The sequence below is a fragment of the Anopheles stephensi genome, chromosome 3 (genome assembly GCF_013141755.1).
Source record: "Anopheles stephensi strain Indian chromosome 3, UCI_ANSTEP_V1.0, whole genome shotgun sequence".
NCBI classification, from domain to species: Eukaryota; Metazoa; Arthropoda; class Insecta; order Diptera; family Culicidae; genus Anopheles; species Anopheles stephensi.
In genome coordinates this window covers 17,122,046-17,132,861 of record NC_050203.1, presented here as the reverse complement: position 1 = coordinate 17,132,861, position 10,816 = coordinate 17,122,046, and the positions used below count along the sequence as shown (strand labels likewise).

General features: G+C 46.1%; 4 protein-coding genes across 5 annotated transcripts; 2 read left to right on the top strand and 2 right to left on the bottom strand.

The window, feature by feature from the left end:
• Positions 1 to 1,162, top strand: LOC118513458 (GRB10-interacting GYF protein 2-like). The gene is made up of 2 exons (XM_036059226.1): positions 1 to 217; positions 287 to 1,162. The coding sequence occupies exons 1-2, from the start codon at positions 203 to 205 to the stop codon at positions 1,022 to 1,024; spliced, it is 753 nt and encodes a 250-aa protein (XP_035915119.1). The 5' UTR covers positions 1 to 202; the 3' UTR covers positions 1,025 to 1,162.
• Positions 1,163 to 2,889: 1,727 nt separating this feature from the next.
• Positions 2,890 to 3,890, top strand: LOC118509866 (larval cuticle protein A1A-like). Its single transcript, XM_036051089.1, has 2 exons — positions 2,890 to 2,944; positions 3,011 to 3,890. The coding sequence occupies exons 1-2, from the start codon at positions 2,939 to 2,941 to the stop codon at positions 3,512 to 3,514; spliced, it is 510 nt and encodes a 169-aa protein (XP_035906982.1). The 5' UTR covers positions 2,890 to 2,938; the 3' UTR covers positions 3,515 to 3,890.
• Positions 3,891 to 4,752: 862 nt separating this feature from the next.
• LOC118509870 (cilia- and flagella-associated protein 251-like) lies at positions 4,753 to 5,647 on the bottom strand. Its single transcript, XM_036051093.1, has 2 exons — positions 5,587 to 5,647; positions 4,753 to 5,515 (listed from the first exon to the last, which is right to left on the bottom strand). Exons 1-2 carry the CDS (start codon positions 5,593 to 5,595, stop codon positions 4,802 to 4,804), a joined length of 723 nt encoding a protein of 240 aa, XP_035906986.1. The 5' UTR covers positions 5,596 to 5,647; the 3' UTR covers positions 4,753 to 4,801.
• A 409-nt stretch (positions 5,648 to 6,056) lies between these two features.
• On the bottom strand, positions 6,057 to 8,400 carry LOC118513294. 2 transcript variants are annotated; one of them, XM_036058869.1, is made up of 2 exons: positions 8,195 to 8,400; positions 6,057 to 8,119 (listed from the first exon to the last, which is right to left on the bottom strand). In XM_036058869.1, the coding sequence occupies exons 1-2, from the start codon at positions 8,201 to 8,203 to the stop codon at positions 6,197 to 6,199; spliced, it is 1,932 nt and encodes a 643-aa protein (XP_035914762.1). In that variant the 5' UTR covers positions 8,204 to 8,400; the 3' UTR covers positions 6,057 to 6,196. The 2 variants fall into 2 exon arrangements, with proteins under 2 accessions (XP_035914762.1, XP_035914761.1); XM_036058868.1 differs by having other exon boundaries at positions 6,057 to 8,400.
• Positions 8,401 to 10,816: the final 2,416 nt, after the last annotated feature.

Genomic DNA, 10,816 nt, shown 5'->3' with positions numbered 1-10,816 from the left:
TTGCAATCTAGTCACTATAAAAGTTTGCGCAACCCCCGGCTACTGTATCAGTTCCCTACCGTCGATCGTACCGCTTCAATCGTTTGGCTGTATTGTTTTCTGCCACCAGCCGTTAGTCAGGTGCACCGTTCTAATTGCTTTCGTAACGGGCAGAGTTAAGAGTTTCGTTGAGAGCAGCAAACGAACGCTAGACTTGAGCGTAATGTCCAGCACAAAGGTGAGCATGACGCACGGTGCGTAGGTTTCGTTGTGATGCTGTGCCTAATATGGAACGTGTTCTCTACAGGTTATTCTGTTGGTTGGTGCTGTGGTGCTGTTGGGATTTAGTGGATCGGCAGCTCAGACCAGTGATGCTAGGGATGCCTCCAAGGAAACGGTCACTGAGGCGGCTACCGTTGCGGAGGGTGAGCTTACGACGGAGCGTTTCAACGCCAGTCGCGTGCTAAGTGCTATCCGGGCAGAAATCGAACGACGACGTACCGATCGCCGTCAGCAAACACTCCAGCGCAGTCAGGAACGTCGAGAGCAAATCCTGCGGACTCTGGACAGCTTGAGTGAACGTCGCCGCGAGTATGAACTTCGTCGCCAGGAGGCAGCGCAGAATGCTGAAGCGTTAAAGGAAGCTCGTCGTCAGGATATGGAAGCTCGCCGGGTTGGTCGACTGCCCCAGCGTGAACGTGAGCGAGTGAACCGTGCACGACTGGAGCAACTGGCCGAACAGACGACACCGGAGGAGAATGAAATTGAAGACACGATCGATGGGGTGGCGGGTAGTGAGGAGGGGTCGGAAGTGGTGCAGCGGGTGCGTAATCTGTTGCTAATCGAGGAAGCGGGTGGCAATTTGCGGCTGATCGATTTAGACACCGAGGAAGGCCAACAGTTTGTGCTGAACGGAGGTGCCAAGCGTGGTCCGAGTGGTGAAGAGGGGGCGGAACAGGAAGGGCAGGAGGTGGAGAGTGGTGAAGGGGACAAGCAGAAGGAGAAGGAGGCGATCAAACCGAAGCTTAAGCCTGGTCAAATTTAGAACAGAGAGCAGAGCCGTTGATGGTTTAGATAAGTAGTTCATTGTTTCATCATTCAGTAGATTCATCGTTCGAAGTGTTCCAAATGCCATTGTTTTGTTTATACTTTTGAAATAAAAATTTAGATAACGAAAATATTTCTACCACGTTTTCCACTGTGATTTACTGCTTTTTTATTTCATTTGCATATGTGAATATGCCCATGACAATATGTCATCGACCATGACACTTTGTTGCTAAAGGATTGATCCAGAAAACAATCTATCAGAGCCTCTAAGCTAATTCGCAATAATGTCCTTATCATTTAGTCCACAATATTTGTCAAAAGTTTGTCAAATAAATTCATCAAACTGAACCCGAAAATAATGTTTCTAAAATTATAATTCAGCTTAGATTTTTTTTCCTAAAATGGTCAATATGAAATGAATTGATGATATTAATTGATGCTGTTAGTATCCGAGTGATTTTGTTTCACGCTTCAATGGCTATTAAATTCTTCTACTGAAGAGTTCTCTTCTTAAACTTAGTCTGTTGGTTCTTTCTAGATCTTGATTGATTTGAATGTCAGTTTAACGCAAGTACTATTACAGCTCACCATGTTTATGCTGCTGAGTTCCATACTCTCGACCCGAGAAGACATTTGTTGTGGTATCATGCTGAGGTATTGATATTTAACTGCGATTTTTAGTTTCTTGTGGCATGATTTTTCTCCATTGAAATAATTACAAATATTTACGAGTTATATTCTCTTTAAAAACGCGCAAGGAAATCATATTGAAAAGAATTGCTTAAAAACGTCTAGCCCCATATCGATTTTCATGTGGCAAACACTACTTCCAGGCTGTTCTATTGGAAATATTTTTTTAAATACATTTCTCGAAAACATTTAGCGTGTCGATCTTGATCATAACCTTTAACGCATAAAGCCGACAAAGTAAACTGTTGACTTTATAGAACCGTCCATTTCTTTCTCCGAAAAAACTCGACGCCCAATTGTGCCCAACGACAATTGGGTAAACCTTGCATTGTTGCTCCCTTTGAGGTGCAAATTTTGACACTGACCTACAAAACTGGAACACCCAAAACCCTACCAGATCACCGCCCTCCCGACACACCTCCCAGCGCCCTTTCCAGCCGCGCCAACATTCCAGTCAACGACACCTTTGCTTGTGCTTTTCGTGTTTTGTGTTTACTCTCACCTTCGACTCATGCTCACCATGGCATCAATCATCGTCACGATCATGGCATGGAAACACACCCCACCCCGGAGAGCCATGCAACCTGGGCTGCACGGTTACGGTCGAGAAAATGATGTGGCTTACACCGTGTGCATTAACATTTCCCATTTTTATTGGTCGCACCCCTGGTGCCACTTCCGTTTGCAACCGTGTTTGACCACCGGACCACGACGATCAAAGGCGATCACTTCCTTTCGGAATCGGAAGCAAAAGCAAAACACATTTGAGTACCTTAAGCTGTTCGATGTTGGGTGATTTAAACTTGCAAACACCTTTCGCTCAATCCACGGTGTGTATGAACAGTTTTTTTCTTCACCAAACAGTGGGAATAATGGGGGTGCGTGGGTCATGTAGCCGCCTCGAAGAAATGCAAAGCTGTTCAACCTTGGTTCAGCGGATAGGCTGGCGAGGAAAGTAGGGCACAGCTGAGTTTGCGTGCTGAGTGCTCGCCACAGATGCGTTTCGTGGGATAAATTATGAGCTTCATGTGAGTGTGTACTTAGAAGAAGCATTCTAAGTAGAAGATGATTTTTAACTACCAGATTTATCCCACAAACGTAGGTTGAAGGGCAATTATTTCTGAGTATAAAAGGTAGGTGCTGAGAAGCTGTTGCTATCAGTCACGATTAGTTATAGCTTCTTATCACAACAAGGAGAAACAAAGCGAAAAAATACACAATGAAGGTAATTGTTGGACTTATTTTATCATACTAAAAATTATTAACAATTTAATACATTTTCAATTTTTAGCTTATTGCCTTCCTTCTCGCCGTAGAATGCGTGTTCTACTTCTACACCCTGGACACATTAGCCGAGGAGCGCAAACTAATCTCATACGAAACGAAAGTTTTCCACAAAATTCCGGAGCATACAATAATTGAGGAGAAAATTGAAGAAATCAAAAAGATTCCGCTAATTGAGAAGAAAGAAGCGATCGTTGAGGACAAGGAAAAGTCGTCCATCCCCAACTACGAATTCGGCTACGGAGTAAAGGATCCGATCAGTGGCGACCACAAGGACCAATGGGAAAAGCGGCACGGTGATCACGTGAAGGGTGCCTATCGGTTTGACGAATCGGACGGTACGCAGCGTGTGGTAGAATATGAGGCTGACGGCAAGAAAGGGTTCGAAGCGACGGTTAAGAACATCGAACGGAAGGATGTGGTTGTGGAGGGTGAAGAGGGTGCGATCGTTGGCAAGACGGAGGGTAAAGTAGGACATAGCTATAGCTATCTGAAGCGATCGGAGAACTAATTTCAATTACGAAACAGTGGCTTAGGCTGCGGGAGGTACAACGGTGTCAATTGCCGTTTCGTGAGTACATTGAACTCGAGTGCCGCTGAATTATTTACCCAATAATTTACCTATTTTTAGCGGATTCAAGCACTGATCCGATCCACAGATTGCATACAATTACCGGCTACATTCCTTCCTTCCTTGTTCCGTTTGATTGCATGTAGCAGTATCCAAATGGGGGGTTTTTACTATGTAGCAGCCGAGTAAACATAGCAGCAGGGAGGAAGTTGCTTTTTGTGCAAAGAGCTGTCGATTGAATTAAATCATAATGGTTATTACAATTCGTTGACCATGAAAATGCCCTTTTATTGGTTGTTTGATGTTGAAAGAGTAAATAAGGCAGGCTTTTCATTTGCCCGTGAAAACTTCGTTTGTTTTACTTCAACTTTTATTAATCAACCTCCTCCAATCTTTACGAAGTATACCGATCGCACGTGATATATTATCCAAGTGACCATTTTTTATGTCTCATTACTAAATATCTCCTCTAACTCTTATAAATTACATTATTTAACATACGCTATCATCATTATTGTTTCATCAAAAAATATTTTCTCATCCCTTTCAATTTTATTCTCTGCTCAACTCTTGCTGTCTAAAAACTATTACCGAATTCTTCAAGCGCTTTCCTATTTTTGCTAACAGTCTAGTATCATCTTATAAACTCAACTTTCTCATTGTTCCTATGTGCTGAATTAATTACGCCTAAATTTAGACTCTTCAATAAACAATTATAATAATTATCAAATTCAATTTTTTACTTATTTTTGTTTGCATGTTCTGCATGTCCCTAGGTGTAGAACTCCTTGTTATCACATCCGAGAAAGAAATGCTTAAGAGAATAGTTCTGAAATATTGTGAAGTATCTGTGGAAGGATATCTAAAACTGTGGAACATCTCTGTTGGGATCGTTTAAGAGACTGGGTGCTCATGACAATTGCAGTTGCCAAAAATCAGGACATGATTATTTATTGTTGAATTTGAGCTATTTATTTATCCCAAAATAGCTTTAAAGCCGTTCTGTCAGAAAAAAATTAAAAAAATATCATCCTTAATAAAGTGGAGCAAATAAAGTATGAATAATTTAAACTTAGGAAAACAGCAACAATTTCTTCAAGAATCCTTATGGTGATAAATAGCTGATTCTGCTTTATACACATTACGATTTTTAAACAATAAAATTATTTATTCAATTATTCAACCCTTAGTTATCAGCCTCATCAAGCACTCACACCGTTGAACAATTTAATCCACCTTCTTCAGCTTGCTGTAGCTCTGAGCCACCCGCCCATCGGAATGTCCCCAGCGCACATCACCACGATGACGATCATCGATACGGTCGATTTCCTTCACGATCGCCTCAAAACCACTCTTATCATCCGCCTCATACTCAACCACCCGCTTCGTACCATCGGGCTGATCGAGCGTGTACTTTCCCTTCACATGATCACCGACCCGCTTTTCCCACTGTTCCTTCGTATCGCCAGTTTCCGGATCGTGCACACCGTACGAGAACTCGTACAGTGGGAAATCATTGTAGTATCGATCCTTCCTTTCATCCTGTTGCTGATCCTTCCATTTCTCTCCTCCACGTTGTTGCTGCTGGCGCGATTTTTGCTGACGACGACGTGCTTCACGTGCTGGCAGCCGTCCCTGAGCACGGCCGATAGCTTCACGGTTACGTTCCTCACGATTCTCTAACCCGGTGCCTTCTTGCTGGTTCTCGATGAATTCACGCTTCCGCTCAATACGACGCTCTTCCGAAGACTGCTCTGTGGTGTCCTGTTTTTCCTGTTGCTTTCGATCGGAGGCGATGCCAAACACTTCTTCGATCGTGTTCGTGATCTGCTCCCAGTCCATCTTGGTTTTGCGCTCTTGCAGTGGAGTGCCGGGCTTCTGCTGCAAGTTCTGAGGAGCTGCAGCTCCCAGAACAAGGAGCGCTGAGAGAACTACCAAAATCTATCGAAACAGGAGTCGGTTTACTGATAGCTCTAACTGTAAGAAATCACGTGGAGTTGGTTGTACATTACCTTAGCCATATTGGTAGTTGAAGATGAAACTTAATGAAGATGAAACAGGTTGCAAATGCGGTAGCCGAATGATGCGGTTTCGGTTGCATTCTTGAGCTTTTATACCGATTATGAAACGTAGCAGAAGAATGGCGTGACTTGGTGGAGCTTCCTCGTCAAGTCGCCAGGCCGACGTCAGCTGACCTTTGGCGATGTAGAGTACAAACATGCAAACACCGGCTGAAGACGAAGCTCGCGCCCAACCATAACATGTAGTTCAAGAGTGAGGTAACTGTAGAACAACACTTAGCTGGTTGCTTCTAGTGGTGTAATCGTAAAGTGAGTTCTCGGTCAATGTCGATTAATGAGAGCAAAACTAAGCAAAAGTCTGACATTTACTTACTGATAAACCTGATCAAAAGGATTCGAATGTCATCAGCAGTACCTTGCCCAGTAAATGATTTAAAGCTTCCAGCACTTCTTTTAACAGGTCAACAACAACGTCTTCTATTTATTAACTCTCTAAGCGCTATTCTTAAACACAGAGGTAACAAAAGCTGGGTGCAGTTAGGATTCCAGCTTACGTATCACCCTTCTGGAGTGATCCCGGGCCCACCCGGAGACCGCGCATTTAGCTGATCTTCTGGAACTTTACATAGCTCTGACCACCGTTAACAGCTTTCAGGCCATCCTTGGGCCCAGCACGCGCCCTTCCACCGGGCACAAACCCGAACACCGGATTGTCTACGTAAGCCATCGGTCCTATTTCCCGCACCGGTTGCTGCTGCCTGTACTCTAGCCCACCCCACGATCCATCGGCCAGCACCGGGGTACGCTCCGATTTCACCTTCTCCAGGAATTTTTGCGATTTGTATACGCCTTGGAACGATTTCGACCCACCGTATCCAATCTTGACTACCTTCTCCTTCCGTCCAGGCTTCAGAGAGCCCTTGTTAATCAGCACCTTCAACTGATCGAGCTGCTGCTTCTGTGCTGCAGTAGGACCGGCCAAGCTACCACCTGCCTTTAAACTCTTCTTCCCATTCTCCGCCCGTATATCGAACGACTTGGTTGGATCCTCATTAGAGGGCGCTTCTTTGGGTGCCTCCTCTTCGCCGTTTTCGAGCTTTTTAAACTCATCCAGATCTTGTGCGGTGATCTCTTTCTTGAGATAGTCTTTAAACAGTCGGTTGAACTCGGATATCGTGAGTCCTCCCTGACGCCCCGCGAGAATTCGTGTCATTTCGATAACGTCCAAATTGGCATCGATATTGGCGGGATCGGTAGCTCCCGTTTCTTCATTACCGTCCTCCATTTCTGATGTTTCTTCTTCGGGTGATTCTTCCACATTTTCTTCGATCGGACGAATAGAGTCCTCAAAGTCCTTAAAGTCTGCACTCAGATAGTCCCCGTAGCTGTTGCGCAGTTTGCTGGACGGGAAACGAACCTGCGAACTCCAGCTAGGAGACTCCGTCGGTGGGTAACTTTCAGAGCTCTTGGTGGAGGTAGACACCGGGGCCATCGGTGTGGTCGTTTCTGAATCACTAACAAAGTACCCTACCGTCGTGAAACTTCCTCCAGCTCTCAAACTTTCCTGCAAGGAATCAACGGGACCCTCCTCAGCCTGCGGCCTTTTGCGAGATCCCGCACTTTGACGAGCACTCTGTTGGGAGGTTCTCACACGCGATGACTCAACCGTTCCTTGACGTTCACGATTAGCACTGATTTGGTTCTGATCTCCTCCCTCAGGTCCAGTCGTCGTCTGTGCTTCGGGCTTCTTCTTCGGGTTCTCGTACTTGAGCAACAGATAGATCTCTTCGTTCTCTTCCACAGCCGACTTTGGGATCGATTTCAGCAACTTGCCAGGAGGCTTCACCGTTGTTGGGGCCACTGTTGTCGTGGTGGTCGTGGTGGTAGTGGTCGGTGGCTCGGTAGCAAACAACACTGGGCCACGTTCACGCAGCTGTGGCGTGTTGTAAAAGTCCTGCGCACTGATCGGCTGCACAATCGCTTCCCGTTCCGTGGTGGCTTCGTCCGCCGAATAGTATTCCACCGACTGGTACGACAAGACACGGTTCTGACCGCGTCCCTGGCTGCTCTGGAAGATGGTCGCCTGCAGTGGTACCTCCTCCAGCCCCGGGGACACGGCATTAAAGTCTATGCTCTTGATCGGTTTCACACCCGCGGACACTTCATCGCCACCCGTCACTTGCTTTGCACTCGGCGCGGTCGGTTTGGGCACCGTCAGTGTGGTCGAGATTCGTTCACCCTCACCCACCGAGCCACCCGATGCACCGGCCCGTTCTGCGTTCACCGCACCAAAGAACTGTTCGTTGCGTTGCTGACCATTTTCTTTGGCCGCAGCACTTCCGGGGGCAATCGTGGGCGCTAGTGGCACCGAGCGCGACGTGCCCTCGCGCGTACTGTCCGCGTTCACATGCCGCTGGTGGACGGCGTACGAACCGTGCTTGATACTGATCTCATACTCGTCTTTCTTCAGTGCACTCCCGGTGGAAACCAGCAGTGTGGCGAAGCACAGTATGACCACCACCAGCTGGAACCAGATACAGAAAAGGGATTTCTTAAGATCACTGACGACGTCGCGCTCGCGCAAACCACTGAAACTCACCTTAAACATTGCGAGCGAGTCTGTTCTTTTTTCGATTTCGATTTCGATTTTTTTTTCGAAGAGGCACCACCGTTTTGCGGACGCCACACGTTCCAACACAGAAACAGAACGTTGCGTGCCCTCTTCTCAAGCTACGACTACTACCGCGTTAATGGCTATCAGTGGACTGACCACTTTCCTTACTTTCGCTCACGGTATTTATAAGCTTGCCGATTTGCCCTGGGCCCGATTATGTGCGTGTGCATTATGTGCATCGAAGCAATGGTTGTGTGTTTTCTGATCAGTCACTCGTTGGTGCGTAATCGAATTGTAGTGCAAGCAGGAAATTTTGCCAACCACTCGCCGGGCAATCGCCCCTTTCTGTTTTAACGCCCTGTCTCGAGATGTTCCGGACTGGGCTAGTATGAGTGTGTGAGTGTGCGAGGAGGAGGTCCACATCAAACCAACATGTGTATCGGTTCTTCTAGCCCTGAATATGGTTGGGGTGCCATCGGATTAAAATGAAGCTCCAGTGCTGTTCCCTGGCGTCCAAAATTTGGAACAGTATGGCGTTGGGGTTCGTGACCGGTTAGTAAGCGCCAAACGCCAAAATGCAGTAACCGGTTGCGTGATGAGCAGACCCGTCCGGATAGCATACAATGTTCACGCGGAGGCTAGCAAACAGTGTAAAATATAAATAAAGTCGATGAGCATTCAACCGCAACGTCTAGACATGTGAGGTAAATCAAATAGTTGTACTACTGCAGATCTATTTAACTAATTGGTTCCCATGTAGTTTGTCGCTTTGAGACTGAGGCGATCGAATGTAGGAATAATGGAACTGTAATTTTAAATCCCGGAATTTGTTGGAAGGTAATTTCTTTGAAGAAAATGTTTTCGATCACACCAAACTTCTTGGGGTCTTAGATTGTTTTTTGTAACTTTATGTTCACCCATAGTTTTTAATAAAACTACTCAAATAAGTGTTAAATCCACAATAAAGTTATGATTCTTCATCGTTTCTTTCCATAATGCGTAATTTATTGTGCTGCAAAATTATTTTTGTAGGATCCAAATCGTTTGGCTTTACTTTCTGGGTGATATTTGCTTAATGATTTACGTCATTTCCTTATAAAAAAATCCTCACTTTATTTATCATCACAGTCACAATTTGCTTGCATAAATATCAAACCCCATAAACAAATAATCCATACCTCACGACCCGACCAACCTCATTCATCTCACAAAGAACACCTGTAAAATCCAGACGGACGAAGTATTGATCGGAAATTCCAATGCAAAACTAAGTCCGCTCACCGTCCGTGACTCAGTGCTCCGGGGCAGGAAGACCCTCCTGTTTTCAAAATCACATTCTCGCGCGACTTTGAACTGGAATCTTCGATCGGTCCTATCCGAGGTCATCCCTTAACCGGACGCCGATGCAACCTGGCCTCCATTTCCTTGTACTGTACAGGCTCCCTTGACACCGGAACGACCGACCGTTTTCCGTCTTTTCTTGTCATATCCGATCGCTGGAAACTGGAACGCTCACAGTGAAGATGAATGATTGTTTTCCTTACTGCCCATTGTCTCCACATCGGCAAGATGAATTGTTCGGAAAGCGGCGTTTGTTTGCGATTGATTGTCGATCAGCCTGGCACGATCAAAGCGTCGCGCTTTTGTATGACAAGTTCAGCGCCTCGCTTGCTTGTGTACCCTTTCGTATATAAGCCTTTGACCACGAACTTGGCTAACGATGGCCGATGGGTCCGATCAAGGCCCGGCCGGAGACGATGCCAACTACGCCACCGTATAATTAGCACTGCACTACTGCTGCGAGCTCTCCTTTTTTGCCGCAGCGCTGTCGAACTGCTGCTGTTGTGGTGAGTTTTGTGTTCGTTTTAACCCTGCCAACTCCGTTTTGACTCAACAACAGTTGTCCCCGAGAGAACTGTTTGCGATGTGCCACCGCAAGCTGACCGCAAAAATATGATGCCAACGGGTACAGCAGTGACTAGAACTTCTCCAAGGTAGTGTGCAATTACGCTGATTGAAGCAAACAGACAGTCTAAACTCTGGGGTCCTTAAGGGCCAAATGGGAGTTGAAGGGGAGACGCGGGTCACTGAGGACTTTGAGATTTAGATCAAAAGATTCGGAGTGTCCTGGATATATTTAGAACTAATCTATTTCTCTGAAGTAGCCGTTCGTTGATCGCCCCAAAAATAGATCCATCCCGATTGACCCACAAATAGACACGTTATGCCATAACTCTCCTTCGGAACACCGCATATTGCACCCTACCGGACCGGTTTCGGACTGCAACTAGTACTGATGGCGTCTTCGGAGGTTCCGAATCATCATGAGCTTCTCTCATCGGCTTATACAAACCGTGCCCAAAACCGCTTTCAAATGTGAAGCTGAATCGTCGAGCCGTTCACACACTTTACGCTTTCCCCCTGCGAGCGGCGTGCGTCTTGAGCTAAGGACTGCTGAACTTAATGACACGGGGCCAATGTCTCAAACACCTTCTCGGGAGGACTACTTGACATTCGTGTTGTGTGGTGCTAAACAGCTGATTTTACAACGAGCTGAGAAGAAGATATGGCGTACGAAAAAGCGGTGGCTAGCAGCTTGCAACACCG

Excerpts from the sequence above, each read along its gene's own strand:
- LOC118513294 (XM_036058868.1), bottom strand. The coding sequence starts at position 8,203 with ATGTTTAAGGTGAGTTTCAGTGGTTTGCGCGAGCGCGACGTCGTCAGT.